The 23329-nt window shown below is 33.5% G+C and overlaps 1 protein-coding gene across 7 annotated transcripts in view; it reads left to right on the top strand.

The window, feature by feature from the left end:
• KIF6 (kinesin family member 6) overlaps nucleotides 1-23329 on the top strand; it is a 159846-nt gene that overhangs the window by 45559 nt on the left and 90958 nt on the right. For all 7 annotated transcript variants that reach the window (XR_013181445.1, XM_077175810.1, XM_077175809.1 and 4 more), the window contains exons 10-13: nucleotides 1887-1990; nucleotides 16330-16435; nucleotides 17273-17399; nucleotides 19451-19663. Coding sequence is in view for 6 of the 7 variants with exons in the window: in XM_077175810.1 (XP_077031925.1) it covers nucleotides 1887-1990; nucleotides 16330-16435; nucleotides 17273-17399; nucleotides 19451-19663 (550 nt within the window). In the remaining variant the exon portion in view is untranslated. The remainder of the gene's footprint in view (nucleotides 1-1886; nucleotides 1991-16329; nucleotides 16436-17272; nucleotides 17400-19450; nucleotides 19664-23329) is intronic.

The raw sequence follows: 23329 nt of genomic DNA, 5'->3' as shown, positions 1-23329 counted from the left end.
CTATTATTCAAAGTCTGGATTTAAGATCTTTTTCATAAAAATAAATTTTATTGTAATAAAATAATATTAATTTTATGAAAAATCAAAACACAATTTATTGTCAGCATCTATCATCTGTGAGTTGAATGCATGCTTTATAAAGGGTATTCACAATATCTCTTGGTAGATCTGAGTTAACTCAGATTCTTGTGTAAACTTTATTCTTCATAATGGAGATTTCCTAACTTTTTATCTTAATGAGAAAATTAATTTGTACCTGTTGTACTTTTAAGTGACTCATCTTTGAACCTCTCTCACTCATGGCTAAAGAACATAATTTAAACTGAAGATTAAGGTCTTGAATTAAACCTCATCTCTTCTGGCATTCATGTAAAAATAGAAATGAAGTTATTTTGCTTTTGTAGATTTTTGTCTTAATAATACTTGAAAATTAATCTTCTACCCATATCCTGAAATTGGTATTTCTGTTGTTGTCAGATTGAAGTTAATCATCCTAACAAATTTGAACATTGAACAGAGATCTTACTGTGATTCAGCTGTTTTAATTTTCTTGACTCAGTAGCTGGCACAAACTGTATCAGAGTGTGGCACCAAAACAAGGCAATATAAAATTATGGTAAAATGTTTGGCCTGAAACATTCTCTAAGTGTTCTTGCAACTTTTCTTATTAACAGTCATAATTTTAACAGGCTATTAAATAAAATATTTTGACTTTCATACTTTATTGTAAAAAAAACCCCATACACTGTAGGTTTAGAATTAAAAGAAGTAATCAAATGCATGTTTAAAATAATTGAGTTTTCAAAGTAAAATCTTAGGAACTTATGATTAAATTTAGCCATTAAAAGAAATAGAAATGTTTGAAGGAGTTTTAACATCCAGTGAAAATATGTGTCATTTATTTCAGCAATCTCATTACTGGAAAGTGCATGCAATCAAAAGTGATTAATTTTCCTTAAAAACATTCTTCTCTTGGAAAGTTATTTTGCACATGGAATCAGTGTATGCAAATCCACCTAAAAATATCACTGGCCTACTGACATTTGAGCCATATAAAGGGAGGCTTCATTAAATAATCAACCATTAAATGTCCAAGAATGCACTCATTCGTGTCTTAGACTTAGGTATATGCATATTTCTCTGCTTTGTAGAATTTGGCTTTGAGAGTTTAATGATTAGTAAAATTTGGTTTTATACAGACATTTATTCCCAAAGTACAGATTCTGACAGTTACTTCCTAGAATTTAAAAATCTAGTTAAGTTTTCCATGTAATGTTATCACATTACTATTCATTAATATCATTTAATTTCATTATTGCTTCATGCCATCAGTTTGTTGTTAGCAACTGATGCATCCTACAAGTATAGCATGCAATAATTCTAATAATTGCAAAATGTCACATGAGAAAGAAAAAAGGTAAGATTAAAATTATGATATTGTTTGGAAATTTCTGTTTGTAGAGGGAAAGCAAAAAAAATCACTTTTGTTGTATGGTTGCCCTTAGTCTAACAAAGGTGTCAGTTCTTAAATGTGCTTTCATTATTAAAAGGCAAAACTAATGAGTCAGAAAAACTCTTTTTATTCCTATGTCAAATACTATTTCTCTTTTGCAAAATATCTTTTGAGCTCTTTCTGTACAGCCAAATCTTCTAACACAAGAATTTACTGAATTTGGAAGACTTTTCTTGGGTTTATAAATGGAAAAACAGGGGATAAAAAAGAGCTTGGTGTATTTAAGGTACTTTGACAGTTTTTAGAAAAGATATCTTGTTTAAAAAAAGAGAAAACTAAAGTATATTTACCTAAACTAGACCTTCCACTGAAAAAATCATATACCAGCTAATAATTTGTTGGTGATGCTTGGTTTATGTCTTGCTGTTTGTAGATGATTATCCAGCTGAAAAAGGAGATCCAGGATTTGAAGGATGAGTTGGCACTGGTGACTGGCAAGCAAAGAAAATCAGAGCTTTCCCGAGAAGAGCTACTTCAGTAATGTCTTACATTGTTTTCATCTTCTTCTTTTATTATTATACTTTTCATCAGTTTCTTTTTTGGCATAAATATTTAAATTCATCTCAGAGTTTTAAACTTCCTTGAGTGAATAATAAAGTGGAGTTAGGTGCCAGTTTAGAATGGCAGATTTCCATGAAAAGCTCTATGAGGCTGCTGGCTGTGTTTTTGCAGCCTCAGCATTGAGGAAGTGAAGTGAAGTAAATGCAAAGGATGGGAATGCCTGTCAAATGCCAGGCAAAAAGAAGTGTTGTATAATAGGGCAGAATGAGAAACAGTCTCTCTCAAAACTGGATATTCAATCTGAGTAGATTCCAAAAAATATTGGAATTGTGCTAAGATGTATCCTGCTGCAGCATTAGTTTGATATAAACCAAAAGAAATCTCACATTTCAGATCCACAATTAGTTAGTGTCTTGAAAGCCAAATATTCTTTTTTTTTTTTAACTGAACATGCTGTTGAAATATACTATTAATTAGTGTAAATATTGTAACATTCTGTAGCTTTTGGTAACAGATCAGTACAGCATATAGGAACTTTCTAAATATATTTCTAAATATGATGTGTTTACTCAGGTCTAAATGTTCACAATGACTGAATTAAATTTCTAGGCTTGAAAAATTGATTCTGTAGTATGGACCTATTTAATTACTGTACCTCAAGTCTATAAAGAAAGAACTGCCTAATTTTGTTTGATTAGGTTGTTAACAGTAACCAAAGAGAAGCTGTGGGAATATTTAGTCTTTAATTTCTCAAGGGACTGCTCCAGAAGCAGCTTCCAGTGCTAACAATTTCCCCCGACACATAGGAGAGTCTGGAGACATGAAGACAAGCTGCTACCTTGAATTTCTCATGTCGATTGTTCTCATTATTGATCATTTACATCAGCAGTTATCAGTATATTCTCCTAATCAGAAATGTACCTGCAGTTCCTATGGAGTTAGTATATATTTATCACCTGCCCAAATATGAGTGTCAAATGCGCAAATAACATTGCAGATTAGCATGAGATGTGACCAAGACTAGCCATAGAAAGAAAAGCACCTTTCTTTTCCATTATATGCAGAATTAAATGCCCTTATTAGTTAGCTTCTTTTTACCCCGGCAGAAGGGTAAAAAAATAAACCTTTTTAATCTTCAAAAGATGACTAACTTTCAGTGATTTTATTCAGACATACTTAAATAATTTATATGTCGGTTTAAATAAGTGCTTTCATAGCATAATTGTAAAAATCTGTCACATTTATTTTCCACTGTGGTCTTGTTTGCTGCTTACTTTGTGTAGAGAAACTGGGATTTTGAAAATCATTTGAGTTTTCTAAGACCACAGTCACAAATCTTATTTGCTAAGATTTTTATCTTTTTGCCATGGAAATGGCAGTCTTATAAATAGGAATAGGTTATAAATAGTAATGGATTGATGGTTGATTAAATTTTTCATTATGATTATGCAAAGGAAAAGTAGGAATGTACCATCTGCATAAAATTGCACTACAGCATACCTCTGGGAGGCCTGATTTCAGAATTGTGACTAAAAAGTGTATTAGTTTTATGTTTTTCCTTTTTATCTATGTAGCACAATATGTAGTGCATTACACTATCAGAAAAGGTTTCTTCTAGGCTCATAACAAGGAATTTTGCATCCCATTACTCCAGAAAGAAGCAGGGTGGAGACTTTTATGAGTTTCTGCCTGTATTAAGTCATGCAATGAGAAAAAACTTTCAAGGACCTCAGCTACACTAGGTCAATGCAAAATTTTAAGGTTTCTAAATATAATTTATTTATATTTATTTAGGCTTATGTAGCACATGTATTCATTGTTTCAAAATTAAGTTCTTTCTTGGAATAAATGCTGTGGAATTAAAGTATAGTGCAGCAGTTAAGTACTGCTGACTGGGATATAATAATTTTCCTTAGGATCAATACTAAACAAGAACAGCCTCAAACAATTAACCTCATCAATCATCAATGCCATATAATAACATTTTTAAGGGATTGTTTTCTTAATATGTTTTTAAGTGGAAAAAAAAGAAAATTGGATATATAGAGTTTTTCAGAGAGGCAAAGAGAGTGTTAGAGAATAACTGTCACATACATGAGCCAAACTGGCTTGTTGGTATTTGGGCTGCCGTTGAATGGAATGCTGAAAGCTAAGTCAGTCTTTTCTAGAACAATTCAAGGGAAGGAAAATACCAAATGTCAGTGTTTATGAGTTTTGCATTTGTCTGTGTTCATGCAAACAGAGTGCTCACAGATAAACAACTGATGCCGCTCAAACACCCAAATGAAAATATAATGAAATAATGACATAAAAAGCCATTACTTCAATGAAAGTATCTTTTTGTGGTTTTGACCATTTATACTTTTTGAGCTAGCTTTCATATGGCAATAACATTTGCGACCATGCTGATTTACATGTCTGAGCTTGAGGTCCATAAATGTTCTGAGCATTTATGACAATCAGCAGATAGAATCTAAGTCTTCTGTCTCCAGTTAGAGTCTATCAACACATAATAGCAAATCTCCATGACAGTTCTGTTTATTAGGACTGGCCATCTGAGCTTGGAGCTAGTTGTTATCTGGAGAGTTTGTACACATTAATAAATATACAAGTGAGTAGTCCAAACAGAAGTATGGACCTGGATGATGGCTAATAAAATCATGATGACTATTACTGGAAAATGTCTATGTTGGGATTTGCATCTGGTTTTGCATCTATAATGAAACCTAAATAATATTATTTATCAGGAGCCATACAGATCAGTTTGTTATGACAGGGAGAAGAAAAAAAGAAACATGGTATAGGTGATAATGCAACATACTCTGTTGTGCTTTATTTCAAGTGGCCACCCAAGAATGATTCTTAAAGGGCTAGTATTGTGTAGGGGATTATTTTATTATTATTGTTTTTATTGTTCATGCTTTTCTTAAATGTCATAGAGGAAAGTCTAATTAAGGTCATTATGGATTTTAAATCCTACTTAGACATTTTTGCTGAGTTAAGATATCTTCTGTTTAAACTTAAATAAACTATATCTCATTGTGTGTGTGTATATATATATATATGTAAATAATTCAAGTTTATATAGTTATTTTCCAAATTCTTAAACTTAGACTGAAGTCTAACTGTGGTTAGTTTTATCGCAAATAATTGACTAGTAAGGAGAACTGTTATAAAGGATAGTCTTATAAAAAATGGATGTGCTTTAATTGTTATTTTTATTCATCATATTTATTTTAACAGAGGTCACAGCAAAATTGATCTGCTGAATGTATTCTGATCCTGGGGTTTTTTTTAACTCTTTGATGCTGAGCACTGATGGTCAAAGGTACAAAACATGTTAGTGAGAAACTCCGTGCACTGAGTACACATTTATTGTTTTTGTCCCACACAATGCTTTATCTCAGGCACTTTTCAGTACAAGACAGATGCCAAAATAAAACCAAGTCCAGTGGTATGTGTGTAGATCCAATATTTTTTACTCTAACACAATGTTTATGGTATTGCATAGGTTTTTTTGCTCTCTACATATGTTGCAGGAACTAGGTGTTAGTGATTGCCCAGGAAATAAGTGTTAATAGTATGTGAAAATTTTATTTTGTATGTTTCTTGACTTACTAAGTCAAGAAATGCCGAACATTTCTCATAACGATGAGCTTCATTCTACTTGCTTGCATTCAGAGCATTCCAAAGGAAATTGATGGGCTACTCAATGCAGTTGGAATTGCTAAATATTTGCAGGTAGCATATGAATAATCTGATTTTCATCCTTTATTTGTTTTTTCCTCAACAATCAAAATTCTTCAGGGATTTTTTTTTTTTTTCATTTAATGGAAGGAAAAAATCTGTCAAATATTCTTTCCTCATAATTGCTACAATGTCACATTACCATTTACTAAGTTTAAAACAAAATGGAAAACAGATGCTCTTGACTTTTCTTGGGAATGGTAAATTATAATATGATGCAACTTATCAGTTGTGTGACTAAAGCTACAGCTGTCTGGAATTCAGAATTCTGTTTTAAATGGTGAGCACTTGCATTACTGTGTCATACTTTTGATTTTATTAGTTTGTTCTCATAAATGTTAAACATAAATTAATTCTTCTGCTCTCGTTTTGTTTATCTAAAAAGCAAAGCTTAAAAATTTCAGCTAGACTACATAAGTGGTTCAGAATGTACTTCAGAAATGCTTCCAAAATCTGAATTGCTTGCTTTGGATCTTGCCTTCTATTTCCTCAGCAGTAAAAGGCTGATCTAAATATTTCTTTGAGCTGAAGAATTACTTTCATATTTAAGGGGAAAAAAATTAGAAAAGGAGCTCTTTGAATTATTTTTAAAAAGTAGAAAATAACATCCTACATCCCAAATACAGGGAAATTGTACTCTTTCAGGTTTCAGCATTATGCTTTAGAATAGAATTAAATTACCTCAAAATGATTTTTTTTTTGTGAATTGTATGCCAAAAATAAAAGGGAAAGTCCTTTTTGTTTGAATAATTTGTGATTTTTTTTTAATAATATAAATGAGCTCACTAGCAATTTTCAGTATGTGCCCAGAAAGTCAGGATTTCAAATCAACGTCCTATGTTCCAGAGAACCCACGCTTGCAGAGCTTTTGCCAGCTGGAAATCTCTGAGAACAGGACCGGAAGTACTGGCTTAGCACTTTAATTTATTAATAACTTTACCTTATTTCTTTCAGATACATATGTTATTACAGACAATTCTGTATTTTACTTCAACAATCATATATTGTTCATCTTACTCAAGTCCTGGAGATCTCATTACTTCTGTCTTACATTTGTTCTGTTTCAACATAGTGACATCTGTATGCTATCATAGTATTAACAATATTGCACTGTTGTACAGTACAGACCTTTAACAGTTACTCAGTTAAGCTGTTGAACAAATGGCTTCTTTTACAAAGCAGAGCAAATGTTCTTATTTGCTGATGTCAGTGTTCAATTTCGTTTGCAAGGTGGAAGAAATAAAGGCATATCACCTTGCCTTTTGGCAACACGGTTTTGCAGACCATAGATCCGTGTAGAAGTTAGCAGATTGACCGACATGAACTGTGTAGGCAGTATTCAAGAGAAAACAAGCTACCTTAGCTATAAAGTAGTCTTAAGATATCTCATGTTAACTGCTTGCTTAGATGCCTGATTTAGAATGCTATAAAATCAGTGTATTTTCTTAGAGGATGTATTTTCTCCTACATGTTATGAAATCTGTAGCAACAGTGCAGAAAGTTCAGATTCCTAATGCAAGCAGCTAAGCTATGTGCTTAAATTGTAAATAATTTTCTGTGATCCTGCTTTTTGTTCCAAGACCCCTGAAAGTAGGGCAAAAATATCTTATTTCAACTGATTACCTTTTACATTGAAACTATTCAGAGATAATAAACTGTAAAGTTCTTTTCAAAGGATAGCAAATTTGTTTCAGCACGGGGGTGGGAGGGAAGTAGATGAACAACTGTGTCCTGCTTTTTAGTGTTCAAAATTATACCAGTCATCTAACATTATATGGTTTCAACAGTAATAGTGAAATAAACACATATTAGTGAGGTGTATGGAGAAAACATAACATAGCTTCCATTGATTATTTATTTGTTTGAAAAAAGTCTTGGAGCCAATTTGCAAATATATATGACCAAATGTGATCATAGAAGCTTTTTGAATCTCACTGAAATTCATTGAATATTTGGTCAGGTGCATTATAAAGGTACCACTAAATATCTGTTTGCATCTTTTGGAACTTTGAATACTTTTTGATAGTCTTTTTCTTTTGATAAGTAATAACCTGTAAGTGATACTTTACAGAGTTTTTAAAACTACTTCTGTCTTCTATACTGTAGGATTATCTTGGTGTTCATCCATATGAGTACTTTTGGCTTCTTTGAATTGCTGTTATGCTTGTCCTATGTAACTTCATTTTATTTCAAGTTCTTCCTACTTTGTAGATATTTTGATTTTTTAAAATTTTGATAAACTAAAGGTTGGTTTTCTCTTGCTACTTTTAGATATACTCCAGTGATTAGAACATAACTACTGTTATGGCCGCAAGTATTAGCTGGCAGTGAGTAGCATTCCTTTCTGTATGTGCTTTTGGATTGTTTTTATAAAGTGCTGTTGAAGAAGGAAATCATCTACTCAGCAAGCTACTTGACATGTTTCTTCTCTGAAAAAAAAGTTGCATGTGTAGAATTAAAGGCAATAGGCACCTTTTTCTCTCAGAAACCAGTCTTGGTCTTTTTATTGTCCAGTCCAAATCACCCCTTTTCTTACTGATACAAAGATTTAGAGCTGTGTGCATTTCATCATTGAAATGAATACTTTTCAACTGTGTAGAAACTCATCTTACATCTGTTTGCCACATGGTAGCCATCTAATTCAGAAGAATCTCCTGTAATATGTAGTTGTTAGAGCACTATATAGATATTTTTCAAAACTGTATAAATCTTCCAGTCTGTAGAAGCATAAAACATTCAAAGGCTTACTGCTGTTACTACCCTAGTCTATGACTGAACCAAATCAATGCAGCCTTTACCAGGGCTATGATAATAGAACTATTCTATGAAATATCTACTGAAGGGATTGTACAAAGACTTATTTAACTGCTTCCACTATTTACCTGAATTATTATTGTTTCACCCAGAAGTTAGCACACTTTTGTTAAATGAGGGGTTAAGCAGTTATTTCTGGACACAGCATACAGCATTATCCCTTACAAATGTCAGTTAAGCTGTCATATGTAGTACCTGTCAGCATGTATAACAGCTCTTCTCAGGGCAAGCTGGGTGTATTCTGTGTACTTTTACCTTCTGTCATTTCATTCACAACAACGCCTGGAAATACCTTTCTTTTTTCCCCTATCTTCCATAGCATTATTCATAGAATCCACTACTTTGAATCTCCATGGTCTTCCCATGCTGATGTGCACTTGAAGCTAATTTAGCTTCAAGTTAGCTGTTCTTAACTATAACAGTCATTCTGCTTCCACTGTCGCGCATATTTTAGATCAATGAATTCATAAAATTTTGAGATGTGGCATTCCTCTTTAAACAATATAGACATCATTATTAAACTTAATAATAATTTTTGGAATTAATATATTTTAAAACAAATTGATACCAATTATGTTACCAATAGGAAAACTATTGCAAAATCAAGGTAAACAAACTTGTTTAATAAAACGAACTCTCTAATTACCACAAGTTCTTCATTAGCTGCCTTGTTAGCAGCCTAGTTTTCATAAACTTAGATTTTTGCTCGTGACAGAGTTCACAACTAACACAAAATTAATTGTTATTTAAGTGGACTTTATTTTGATACATAACATACAGTGTCAGTGATCAGGGGTTAAAAGGCAAGTTCTCTCAGGAATGAATCATGGCACATAAAGCAAGGTCAAAACAAGTCCTTCCAAATCTGTGTTTTGAGACTGTGCATCCTGCAAGCTACTGAGAGCTCCAAACTTTAAAAACTTACTCAGTTGGCTGGGAGTGCTTTTCTGATGCATTTCAGCTGTGTAATTTGCATCCTGGTTCATCCAAACAAGTGACTGATTCAGAAGCAGATTTTTAGAAAAAATATAGGTGCATGTTATTTAATGGATTGGTAAAAGCGAAGTAGTACAGTGCTCAGTTAATCATTCTGAAGTTGTGCTATCAGAAAAATTGCATGGAATCTGAAGTAATGTGGGTAGAAAAGTTTTGTGATTTATGTGTAGTCTAATCAGTAAGCAGTCTTCATTAAAGAAGAATTTCTGAAGGGTGGAAAGTAACAGAAGAGAAATAAAGTTGATAATGTAAAAGCTGTCTCTGAGCTGCAGTACAATGTGTGTTTACATTATTTGCAAAAGAAAAGATATAAAGAGGGGAAGGGTCCACCAAGAACTTGGGCCTGATTTACAGTCACTAATGAAAGAGTACTGTTAGTTTAACATGTGTCCATCCCAACTGTTTATGACTGTTCTACTGTGAGCTTTCTTCCAAGCATCAGCACAAGGGCTTGTGCTTGACACAGCTTGTGGCTTCACGTTCTGTTATCGTGATTAAAACCTGCCTGGATCAGCACTGTAATACTTTTCTTTTTGTACTATGTTAATATGTAAAGGGCCACTATCAAAATTAGTTTTAAATTAATCTTGTAAATCACTTAATACTGTTCCCTTGACAGTGACTTAAAAACTTTTGTGCTTGTGTGTAATCTTTTGCTCCTATCTGGGGTTTTGTTTTTTGGTTTGGGTTTTTTTCTGAGGAGCATTGGGAAAGAAAGACCCATTCTTTGTTTACTGCTGTTTTTTACAGAAAATGGGTTTTTGTTTCATACTTCCCTATTCTTAATCCTTCTGAGAATTTCTGTTGGGAAAACTATTTTTTCTGATGCAGCAGGGTTCTGGCAATAGTCTTCAGCATACCCTTGCTCTTATTAATAGAAGTTAGGCCTGCTGTTCTCAGGGCAGAACATTGCAGTAGTAAAAGAACAGAAATCTATTAAAAATTACCTTGGATGCTCCATTTACTTTAATAATATCAAACCACATTTACTGCTCTGTAGTTTACCTTACAACGTACAAGAGAAAAGAGAAAAAAGGGAGTCACTTTGCATGCCCATGAGTTATAAGACATCTTCATATGATACTTATTTTCCTGTCATGTAAAATTAACAGTGATCATCCGTGTTCCAGTTTTGATTAGTGCAAATTCTGCATGAAAACATTTTTGAGAGCTTTACTAAGCTAAAACTAATGAAGAATGCAGCATCTGGCTTGCTAATGTTATTAACTACAACAAATGAAAGATTATTAGTTTAATATTTGTTATATTTGTTTATACACAAAAATAGAGTTTTTAGGATTTCTAAAATATACTTTTAGGTTTGGGGATTTTTTTTAATACTAGTTTAATACTTTCAATGTAAGTATCTTGTGGCTAGGTACTTCTATTTCAGATAAACGGAGCCTTTTCTGATACAACTCACCTGCAGAACAAAATTCCTTCAAATTTAAATAAATTAAATTGACCATCTTATGTTAGAAGAGTACCAAATACATATATATACATATGACATATTTCCACTGAAGCAGTTAAGTGTAACAAGTAAGCAATTCAGTAATTCTCAATTCAGTGTTTGTACCTAGCTCCATAATTCAGTTTCTACTGAATTGCAGTTAATGAAACAGCTTCCATCATAGCTTTTTCCTATCAATCTGACTTTAAAAGCAGAGCAGTGTGAATTCATAGCTATAAGTATTTTTTTATAAGGGTCTCTCCAGTGTATATAAAATTCCTGGTGTTGATCTTCAGATGATAGTACAGAAAGCATCTCTTTATCTGGTTTTCTGCCTCAGTGAGTGATAGGTATTTGTTACAAGGCTTTTGATGTAATTTCATTACTAGGCCTTTTTCTTGATTATCTTGAATTTTAATTGGGGGGATTATTTTTTTTTGCTACCGATTGATACCTTCCTTGCAAAGTCATTTTGTAAGTTATAACAGAGAACTAGAATGTCAAAACAGGACTTTATTTCTTCCGTAGTCCATCTTTCATATAACAGGGAGGTCCAGGACTGCTGTAGTGCTGCTCTCCAAAAGTACAGTCAAGAAAGGAAAACATAATATCGTACTGTAAGCAGGAGTGCTCACATATATTCAATATTATGGAAAGTGGTATTGGTATGTTTGTTAGTTGATTTTTTTCTTCTTGATTCTAGCTGGTTTTCATTATATGCTTGAACCAAAGCACTTAAACATTTTTTACTTCCCTCTAGTTTATGAGTTACCTTGGCATTCTCAATCATTTTATAGAACCTATGTATATGATTTTCTAAATTATTTTCCAATTGACTTTTGGCAATTTGTGTAATGGGAAATCAAGGTTCAGCCTGGGATGTTTTGGGGAGAAGAAAATCTCAGTCACATACTTAAAAATTTTTCACACGTGGTATGTATTCTGTGTCCAGCATGCTCTTTCCTTTAGCAATTTCATTATCAAAACACCCTTCTTTGGGCAGCTTTATTTTATAATTTCTGTTTTGAGAGAACATAAAAATATTGGCCATTATTCTCAGCATAAAAGCGTAAGTTAATAAAAGGATTAATTGCTCTTTTTGAAAGAAACTCTAGTTCACAGCTCTTACAGACAATAGGACATACTGACTGACTAGGTGTATGGTCTCAGGACTGAGCCACAATAGATGACTAAAAATAAAGTATTTCCTATGCCTTTTTTATTCTACTATGACTGAGTAAAAAATAAACCTTTAGAAAAATACTGGTTTTATTTTACCTCATGATTTCATATTGCCTTTGTTCTGCCACTTACCCGTGACTCTGAGTAGATCAGTAAAGGAAGATTTGCTAGAAAGTTCTCAGGACTTCTTTTTCTCTATGAGTTTCTTGCTACTCTTGAAAAGCTGGATGCTACTTTGTTCGGTGTTGGGATGTTTAATCTGTTCTGGTTCAATTCTTGCTGACATTTTCTTGCAAAAGTCTTTGGTTTGAGAAAAATGGTTCAATGTGCATTCTCCTAGTAGAAAGCTAAGGATCAAACATAGGTGACTATTTCAGAAGATGCTTTTATTGCTAAGGAGAATGGTATTATCCATCTCTTGAAAGTAACAGAATGAAAAATGAAAGCTATTTTGGTTCTCCTTTATTTGCAAAAAGGTTTTTCTCACTGTCTCTATTGGAGGATGACTACAGTTTGTGCATGGTTTTGACCAGAAAAAATGTTCTAGGCTTGTAACTGTAGGTGCCCTAAAGGAATTTCATAAATCTTTTACAGCTGTATTTTATATAATTCTGTGCTCTAGTTTTCATTTATTCTATATATTTAATTTTATGGAATATTTAGAAAAAAATAGTAAACTGATTTTGTCAGGAATATGAGAAGTAAAAAGGATACTCCTCTTGTAAATTCTGTTGTCATTTGTTTTTGTGCCACCTACCAAACAGATATACCTTGTCTAATATATCTTAGGAAAAGGTAAATGTATAGTCAGTATTCCTTTTTTATCCTTATTCTCATCTGTATTTTTTTTCCCTTGCCCTGTGATTCTTCATTGTCTCCTTGATAAATCTTGTAAATGTTTCTGGAAATGAAGTAGCATTGTCTTTTTTTAATTTTTCAAACTGAAGATCTGAACTGTATAGATTCATTTTTGTTTTGACGGTCTTTGAGCTGCTGAATCAGTTAAACAAAAGATAGTTCAGTTTACTAAGGGTCTACTCATTGAGAAGAGAATCTTCAAATTGCCTCTGTATTGCATTGTTTATTTTGTACCTTTGTTTAGTGCTTCAATTTTCTGGAAGAATTCCCAGAATGTCAAATGTGTTGCCAGACTCTGTGTTTGTTTTAGAAAGAGTTCTGGTTGGTGTTTTTTTATGTGGAAACCTAAAAGTGTGAGAGAGGCAGTGATTTCTTTTGCTAGAATTCATGGAGATTTGCATGGCTGGTTTTCTTTTATTTATTTATTTTAATTTTTCTTTTATCCATAGCATTTAGACTTGGATGGTCTTTTCCTTTTCTTGTTCTCAGTCTTAACAATTAAATATTGAAAATTTATCTAAAAATTTAGTGGTAATCTAGGGTTTCCTACAACTGAGAAAGAGGCTGAATTTGTTTATAACTTCAGATTTACACTGTGCTATTTTAGATTTGCCTCAGCCTTTTGATGCTTAGATCTCTTTTGGCTTTTATGTACTACTTGGAAATCAAAAAATGAATTATATTGCTGTGATTTTTCAAGAATTCAGAAAAGGTAACATGAGAGAGAGGAAATAACAGTTTATATCTATAACTACAACTTGTCTAGTTTGCTACACTTAACAAGTGAACCTTGACTCTTGACTGGAATAATAATTTCAAAAAAATAGAGCATTATGTTTCAGGAATTATATATTCTTTATCTTTCTCTAGAAATATTTTCACATTATAGTAATTGTAATTGCAAGTCAGGGCAATTTTTATGATTGATTCCCATAGCCTAAATCTGTTGTAATCTGAGTATGGGTAAATCCCTGGCAACCAGATAATCTTTGAAAGGTTAAAACATCTCCCTCATAATTTCTAGTTGAAGATAAAGGCCCATTTTTGTAGATGACTTCATATAGTCAGTCGAGACAATCTAATTATCAAAAACCATTTTTTTCTTCTTTCCTCTTACTTACTGAAACCAATATGGTGCTTAACATATGACAAATACTGACTCTGTGTAATCATAATCATATTCTCGTTAAAAGTACAAATGCCTCTTTTCCCAGTGCTTACACAAATGACTGCCTCCATGGATGAAGGATTAATTCTCCTGCTCTTTGTGCTGTGTGTGCAGAGAGCAAGAGTAACTTTGTACTATTGGCTTCTGTTCTGCTGTACTCTTAATGCTGTGAAAAATCATGTAGCAATAAATAAAATTTTGGGTTATTTTACTGAGTAAATTTTGTTATCTCTTCAGCTGAGAAGCAAGTCAATGCCAATAATATTTATGTAGCTAATATTTCTCTTTGAATTTCCTCACCTTCAAGCTCTCCACATGTACAGCTCACATTGACTTCAGGGAGTGTCCTATAAATTCAGAAGTTGTGAATTTTGGACATTTGATGAGTGGAATACACAACATATATGTCTTTTGCTATTTAATTGAAATTATGAAAATGGGAAAGCAAAGTTTGTTTGAAACTAATCCTCTTGTTTCCTTTTTCTTCTGTTCTGAGCATTGCCACTTTGCTATCTCTAGAGGAGATAAATACCAAAACCTTCTGTTACATTTTCCAATTTTCACTCCAGTCCTGCAGCATTATTTTCTCCTGAAAATAATGTTAAGGTTTTTTCAGATTGTCATGCATGTTATTGTTTCACTCTCCAGCAGGGATTTCCTATTACTGTGATGTGAAGAATTTCAGTGAGAGAAGTCTGCAGAAGCAGGGAAATACCACAAAACATACTCTAGGATCAGCTTTGGATGCTGTGATATTATAATGCCTACAATTTTTCTGTGTGGTTACAACAAAGTGATTCTGATAATAAAATGGCAACAAGATTCCCAATCCCGTAACTGAAATGACTATGAAGTGACATTCAGAAGGCTTGCATATATAGTGGGGAGCTGAACAAAACTAGTCCAAAAGAAACACTAAGCACAGAGATGAACTCTTGCCCTTCTTGGCCACTTGATGCAGCTACCTTAGATTCCCTAGCTCAGGCTCAGAACTTAAGTTCATCTTCTGAGGATGATAACCTAAATAAACATTTAAAATTATAAAGTCATGCTTTACAGGGCATATGCCTGTCGTTGTTGCCTGTCATTTGCCTATTAAATAGCAAAAAGCATTTGTCAGGAACCAGGAAGCTGTAAATCTGAACCCAGTTGATGGAGTTTGAATTTGCACTTGCAGTTTCCCAGAAATATACCTTAGTAAGTGGGTTAAAAGTCTAATTTGGGCTTAGGAGTCCTCTTCCCTTTGTCTTGAGAATGAACTGCAATGCATCCTGAAATATGACACCTGGAAAGATGATGACAGCGTATAAGAGGAAGACTGACTCTATCTGTAGAGATGCGACATCTGGCCTAAAACATGATATATTATACCTGTATAGGTTTCTGGTCCAATAATTTTAATTTGGCTTTAAAAAACAAAGAGGGTGCTTCTCTGTGCCAGGTTGTCTTATGAAGACCAAATTACTGAACGGTATCTCCCTAAGGAAGATTTGCAAGAAAACACATTGCAAGAGAATAAAATGCTAATTACATTTCATTCCTCAGAGGAGCATTAGGTCTTTGAGAAGTGCATAAATATCTGCACTAGAAGATATTTTGCCTTACTTGGTGATTGGAGCAAGTAATTTATGCATGAAAGCTGTGCTATCTGCTGACTATTGTAATAGAAAAAGAAGTTGCTTTTTCTTTTGCAGAAATAATCATATTTAGTTACAAATCCTATGCCCAAAATATTTTAAAGTCTAGTCTTCTGAGAGAGCAGATTTTGTCTTTTCAATTATGAGATAGTAGAAGAGCAAAAGGTTACAAAATAAATGAGAAAAAGAAAAGATTACTTCTAAGATGCTTTTAGTTCTAGAACTATTCCTTAGCATGTACCAGTATGTTCAGAAATGCAGTTGTAGAATCTTCAGTATCAAATCCAGGTTTCATTATTCAGAACAAAAGTACATTTCAAATGCATGGACCTTGAAGAAAAATAGCCTATTAATATCAGGCAGCTTGGTACGTTTTGTATTGTATTTGGCATGCCACTTTGCAGAGTTGTCTCCTTGTTTGTGAAATTTCTTTTCTTCTCTTCAAAAATGTAATTTCCAGGTTGGATGAGTTAATTGAAACATTTCTCAAAGATAATGATCCTGATAGCTCTCTAGATGTTGGTGCTGACATGCGGAAGATCAAGTATTGCTTCGTTCACATGAAGGTATTTTTTTAAATGGGGATCAAAGTGCGGCTGGTACTCTGAAAATAACTTAGAGATATTCATGGTTAAAAAGTGTTAAAAGAAATTCAATGTAGTTGAGAGGTACTGGGAAAGGGTAAAACAATTTAACTTTAAATAGTGTGGAAGACTCATAGAAAACTTAAATTTAGATGGGCAAATTCAGCAGCATTTTGTGGAAACATCAGCAAGGATCCCAGTATGCAGTAAATTGTAAGAGACTGGAAGTTACTGGAATCAAGACAAGTTGTTTTTACATGGATAGATGTTCTCATCTGTATTTCCAGCATTACTGAGGCTCTATTTTGGACAAACTATGTTGACAGAGGTAAAAATGTAGGTTAAAAACTTCATATCCCTTTACCTGTTGCACTAATTCGTCTCATGGGGTTGCAAGACCTTCTGAATCATTGAGAAAACAAGATACACTTGATAATTGTGAAATTATAGAAGATAATACTTTTCTGTATTTTGGGATATTGTCTTTTCAATATAATAGTGTATACATTCCTGATTTTAATTTATTATTTTAAATAATTAGTTTTTAATTATATTTTTAATACTGTGATACTAGAGAACACTGGAGTTTGTGTAGAAAGAGTAAAGTAAATTCAACCCTTGCTAATGAAGATTAAAAAATACAATTTGTTTCATACTTGAGTCAATGGATATAATTTGACAGTCCACTGTGGCATGATTTTTTTCTGTCAAGACTATAGAAAGGTTTTACCTTTCTTTCTATAGCTAGACTCCCTCAGAATAGAATACAGAGCTGGACAGAAAGTTAAAAGGGTGTGTATTTTTTGTTTCTCTTTATAGCAAATTATAAATCATCCAATGACTTCAGGTAAAAAACTGCTCTCAGAAGACATCTCTGAAGAAAAAAACAGTAATGAAGAACTGGAAAAACTGAAAGGACTTCTGCAGCAAAGAGACAATGAAATCAGTATCCTTTGTGGGGGAAAAAGTACTATTTGGATTTGAGATGATCTTACAACCATTTTTCTTTGTGTGAGAGAGGCTATACTGTGTTAAAGGAAATACTCAATTCCCAGCTTTTATGTGACAGGACTTCTGCTTTGCACCTGCTTCTCTTTCCATTTTTACCAAAATCAAAATCCTGGATCCAAGCAGGTCTTCGCTTTAGAATGATCCAACCAATAACCAAATATTGTGGATCAGGCGAGACCTAAAACATTCTCCTCAAGCAAATTAAACTACTTTTTAGAGGGGGAAACTGATGCTATATAAAGACCAATCTATTACCTTGCAAAGAATAGAATTTCCTGTGTGTCTTATTTTTAGCCAAATGAGGTGTTGCTTGGGGACTACTAGGCAATTTGCCCTTAGAACAAATATAAAACTTGTACTTTTTACATTTAAATTTAAATCTTTTTGCACATAAAAGCACTAAACTGTTCAGATGTGCTTTGTCCATTTCACTGCCTCACAGGAAACATGAGTAGCTGCACTGCAGCATGACAGGTGGAAGGTATTTTTAGCAGTTTGGCAGACCTGTGGGCTAACCACAGCCACTACAGCCCCAGCTTTGCGGCTACTCAGTGGGGGAAGTTTGTAATACAGCAGAGAAATTAAAATATGGGGTTGTTGAATGTAAAGATAACAGGGGTTTTTTCACAGTTATTAGTAGAGAGTTGCATTCTTTGTGCTCAACAATTCCAACTCAGTTTTATATGTCAAATGAGAATAGCATTTTTCATTGGGGTGTAGCATGTTACCCGTCTGAACTGAGGTGGCAGGAAAGCTTCCCCATTTCTGCTCTTTCACAGATGATAAGATTGTGTTTTTCCAAGGTGCAGTTTCAAATAAATTTAGCTACTACACTAACTCATTTCTTTTGAAAGAATTTTCTTTCAAAAACTTCTTCAGTTTTTTTAATGTAAATTTTAATATCTGAATTCTCAGAAACATTTCCTCCTGAAATGAATTACTTCATTAGCATGAGAAAAAAAGCAAAAGATCTCTATCAAATGCACTTCTGCCCAACAGAATTATACAGCTTTGTCCACAGAAGTGAAAGGAGGAAACTTGTGCAAATCCATGTAAGAGTTAAATAGAAAGAATATAGGAAGACTTTGAAGACAAGACGGATTTAGGGAGTCTGCAGTGGCTAAGTGACAGTGCATCATCACTAGAACATTAATAACATGTCTAATGTGATGAAGTGGTGGGAAGTATGGAAGCTGTTGAATAAACTATGAGTTCCCTCTTGCCTACAGTAGCTAGAAGCTATCATAAAAACTGAATTGGAAAGTGTTTTATTATTATTACTTAGTCTAGTTAATAATATTCCCCAAAGACTACTTAGAATTTCTGCTGTTCATTAAGAAGATTAATTAGGATTAAGAAGAGTAGCATATAAAAAACCAGATCAGAGGGACTTCAGTGTTGCTAATTGAATGTATGCAGGATTTCCATTATATGTCCTCTATGAGCTGTTAGGCAAAATGTATTTATATTTAATATACTTCCAGTAAATTCACAGTGTTATTGCAAGAAATTTCCTAAAGACTTTTTCTGAATTTTAGTGAACCTTTTGTGAAAAGCTTACAGATAGAATATACTTGCAAGGCTACCTGTAAATTAAGAGTTTTTTTCTTTTGTTATTCTGTAATAAAAAAGTTTTTTTATTACAGAATTTAAAAAATAAAAAGGGCCTACCACAATGGCAATAAGATCCTGTTTGTCTGTAAATGCTTTTATCAGGAGTTGATTGAATGGCATCAGCCATTGTGGTCGATGTGTGACTTTGTTATTGTTTTAGTAAGAACTAATTTGCTGTTTGGAAAAACTGAGGTGGATGAAAATAATCACAAAGAATATGTGCAACGTTATTTTCACATTCACACATATGCTTCCATAATGTGAATTTTTTCACTTTGGAAAAAAATAAAAGGCTTATGCACAAACAATGATGATAGTCGCTTTAAAAAAAAAAAGGGAAAGAAAAAAATTTTTCCTTAATATATTTTGCAGATATTCTGGTAACTATGCTGAAAAAAGAAAAAAAGAAAGCACGAGATACTCTTTCCCAGCTTAATGCCACCTCTGCTGGTTCTGCAGTCTTGGAGCAGTCTCCTTCTATGAGCTTGGAAGAAAGTCAGAGTCCATCTAGATGTTCTAGTCTGAAAGAGGCAAAAGTTTCCAGTTCTTCCATTCCCAGACTACCTTTTCCTTCCAGAGCAACAGGTTAGTGTAATTAATTAAGTGAACAGCTATTGCATCATTCCAGTATGATTTATAGTATATCCTTCAAATGTGAACCAAAACAAGGAAGCTATATTTTTAGTGCTAGTCTTATTGTGCTAATCCTATATCTACAAATGCAGGGTTTTAAATTTAAAGCCCTCTAAGGTGCTGATGGCTTTTACAAATTTATGTAAATACTCTGTTGAACAGCTGTATGGAACCATAATATAAACTCAGTTGCAGGCCCTTGATTCTTTCAGTAAATTAACAGGAAAAAAAATGAGAGTTTGAGCATAATTCATTAAGAAATATAAGGAAATGATACTTTCCCCTGGAAGATCCATTTCAATTTATCCATATAAGTCATATTACAGGATTTAAGTTTGTGTTTAAATCATTGTAGAAGCAACTCAAACAATTGAAATAATATTGACCAGTTAGCATGGATTGGTAGGGCAGTTTTTATAGTGGTTATTTGAAAAGTGTTAAATGTGGATCATTGCAATTTTCTTTCCTTACATCATTTGAGCTAGTTATTTATGAAAATAGGTAACAATATTCTTGCAAGTTGTTAATTTCAAAATCCACATGAAAAAACTTCTAATAACTGTAGACAGATTTTTCTGGCATGGTTTCATGTTTTCTTCATTTTCTAGTTGAATTGTTCAAATAAAAAAATTTTTTGGTGTCAGCAGGTTCTAGAAGTTCTTATGTTTTTGTTACTAAAGAACATACCTCATCCTAAATTATCACATGCTACATATTCATGATTTATATTTCTGTAAGCTTTTTATGCATTTTGGGGGGTGGCTAGCTGAAGAAGACTTTTGACGTGCAACTCAGACATGGCAGCTGGCAAGTAGAAACTTAGGTTTTGCTAGAGTACTAGTGGGAATGGCAGTCTTAAACCACATAAAGTTGCCAATTATCCTCTAAAATTGCATTTTAATTGAACTAGTCAGTTTTCACACGTTATTTTGTTTCAGTTGCTCAGCTACTGAGGAATTCCCTTTGCCTTCTACTTTTTGTATTAACCATCCTTCTTCTCATTTTATAGGAAGAATTTATTGGATTTGGTGTCACAATAATATAAACTAAATATAATCATGTCCTTATAACACATTTCCTTTTCATTACCTCAGAAATATGCCTGCAAATAATAGCTATATTTTTTCAACAAATTGCTAGTATAATTAGATCTTTTATACAGTGGCATTTCTTTGATCTTTAAAAAAAAACCCTCATATGCATGAGAAAATTCTTAGTATTGATCAATGCATTCCCTTTTTACAAACATTGTGTGGGTACGTTCATATGAGTTTTCTTTTAATGCAAAGTAGGAAGTCTGAGCATGTCAGCTCAAATTGACTAGGTTGTAGAACCTTATTGCCTGCACTCTGCACTGGCAAGGCCAGGTTGGATGGGGCCCTGAGCATCCTGATCTAGTGGAAGATGTCTCTGCTCTTGGCTGGGGGTTTGGTACTTTGTCATCATCAAGGTCCCTTGCAATCCAAACTATTTTGTGATCCTTTGCTAAGTTTGGATGAGACATCATTCTCACTAAAGCACAGAGCCTCATTTTTCAACTATTGAAAGACTGAAAATTATGTTCATCACTATAAAATTATCAATTTCAAAATCTATCTAAGCTGTATATATATATGTATGCCATTTTGTCTATAGACTTTAAGAATTCACTAAAGATTGTAAAAGGGCTTGGGTCTGAGCCAAGGTCAACCTCTCAGGTTGAAGCTTTCATGTAGTATTAAAGCTATTCTTCATAATTTAAACCCTTTGCATCCTTTATCTTGTTTATGAAGATTTCAATTTACAGCACAAAGGCTTTATAGTATGTTAACTATTTGAAAAATTTTGCTTTTCTTTTTATTTAATTCTGTACTATCAAACCTGCTATCAGCCTGATTTATTGCATTATAACATCATATTTCTATTGTCTCTAATGTGTTTTTCATTTTCCTATCTAATTTCCTTATCCTGAAAGTTAAATTAGGAAATCAAAAGAAAATACAGGAAAAAAAATACTTAGTTTAACAAAATAGTTATTGGAACATCTATCTAATAATTTTTTTCAAAATATATATTTAGAACCATTCATTTATTTTGCAGTTGATTTATTGTGTAGCTTTACATTTGCTTGCCCAGAAACAGACCTTTACCATTCTGTGATAGAATAATATTCTTACCATTTTTTCCCATATGATCTAGGACCATATCTACATTGAAAGATATGTGTAACCAGGTTTCTTGTCTATCCTATCCAGACACTTCTTGAAGTAGGAGAAAGGCAGTAATACTATTTCACTGCTGAGCTTGATGTAATAATCTGTGATAACAGGAAATTTATCTTGATCTCATCACAGCAGTAAAACAATTCCTGGTCCAAATTTGTCCCTCAGCAGGCTGACTTTGAAGGTAAATGAGTAGTGACTCCAACAATAGTTAATGTTCTACAGGTACAGCTGTAATTTATCTCTTTTTAGGTCATCCTGCACTGAATGTGCATGGTCTTTTCAGAAGAAACTGAGTGAACATAAAAAATCTTCAAAGATTTGGCATCCTTCCTGTACACTCTGCCTTTTCCCCACCATGTGTATTCTGAAACTCTTAACAGAAGCCTTTAATCGCAGTACAGACTCAAAGATTAACAAGGCCTAACACCCAGATTTGATTTCCATGTAGGTTTTTGGGCACCATTATACAATATTATCAGCTGACAATACTAAGTTGTAAAGAGTTTATTCCATAGAGTCATAGAATTGCTTGGGTTATGTAAGGGTTCTTAAGAATCACCTAGTTTCAAACCCCCTGCCATGGCCAGGAATGCCACTCACTAGACCAGGCTGCTCAAGGCCCTATCCAAGCTGGCCTTGACCACTTCCAGGGGTGGGGAATCCACAACCTCTCTGGCCAATCTGTTCCAGTGCCTCAGCACCCTCTGAGCAAAGAATCTGTTCCTAACATGTATTCTAAACACACTGCCTTTCAGTTTAAAACCATTTATCCTGTCACTATCTGTCCATATAAAAAGTCCCTCTCCCTCCTTTTTATAAGCCTCTTTAGATAATGGAAGGACACAATGAGATCTCCCTGGATCCTTCTCTTCTCCATGCTGAGCAACCATAGCTGTCTTTGCCTGTGTCTGATTTAATGTTGAAAAGTACTTTTTCTGAACAGGTATGTCTTTAGCTGCTTGTTTGAATATTATATTTGAAATAATGTCACCAGTAAAATATTGTTGAACTTAAGATTTGATACCAGTGGTGACCTAATTAAGAACAGCTGCAATTAGACATGTGGATCATTGTTGTTTTGTATTGTGCTTTTTTCATTTTGTGTCAGAGTCTGGATTAGGCTGTACTTCTTGACAGCCACAGCAGAGAAATATGTAAATGCATGGTGTCCTAGTAATGCCCTAGCTTTCTCTGCTGGTTTTGGGTCACATAGCATTGAATTCTACATTAATTAAAAATTATACCAGTTTGCATGCTGTCAGATTTCTTTTTCTTGGATCCCAGAAGACTTCTTTTAGGAAGGACTGGATGGCAGGCAGGCTGCCTGGAAGCAGTGGAAGGCTGCCTGCTGCTGTCATTTTGTCAAGTCAGGTGGCAAAAAACAGTGAACAGACCAGAACTTGCTATCTTAGTG

The sequence above is a fragment of the Agelaius phoeniceus genome, chromosome 3 (assembly GCF_051311805.1).
Source record: "Agelaius phoeniceus isolate bAgePho1 chromosome 3, bAgePho1.hap1, whole genome shotgun sequence".
Classification (NCBI taxonomy): domain Eukaryota; kingdom Metazoa; phylum Chordata; class Aves; order Passeriformes; family Icteridae; genus Agelaius; species Agelaius phoeniceus.
The sequence above is the reverse complement of the archived record's forward strand: the minus strand, read 5'-3'. Positions and strand labels throughout refer to the sequence as shown.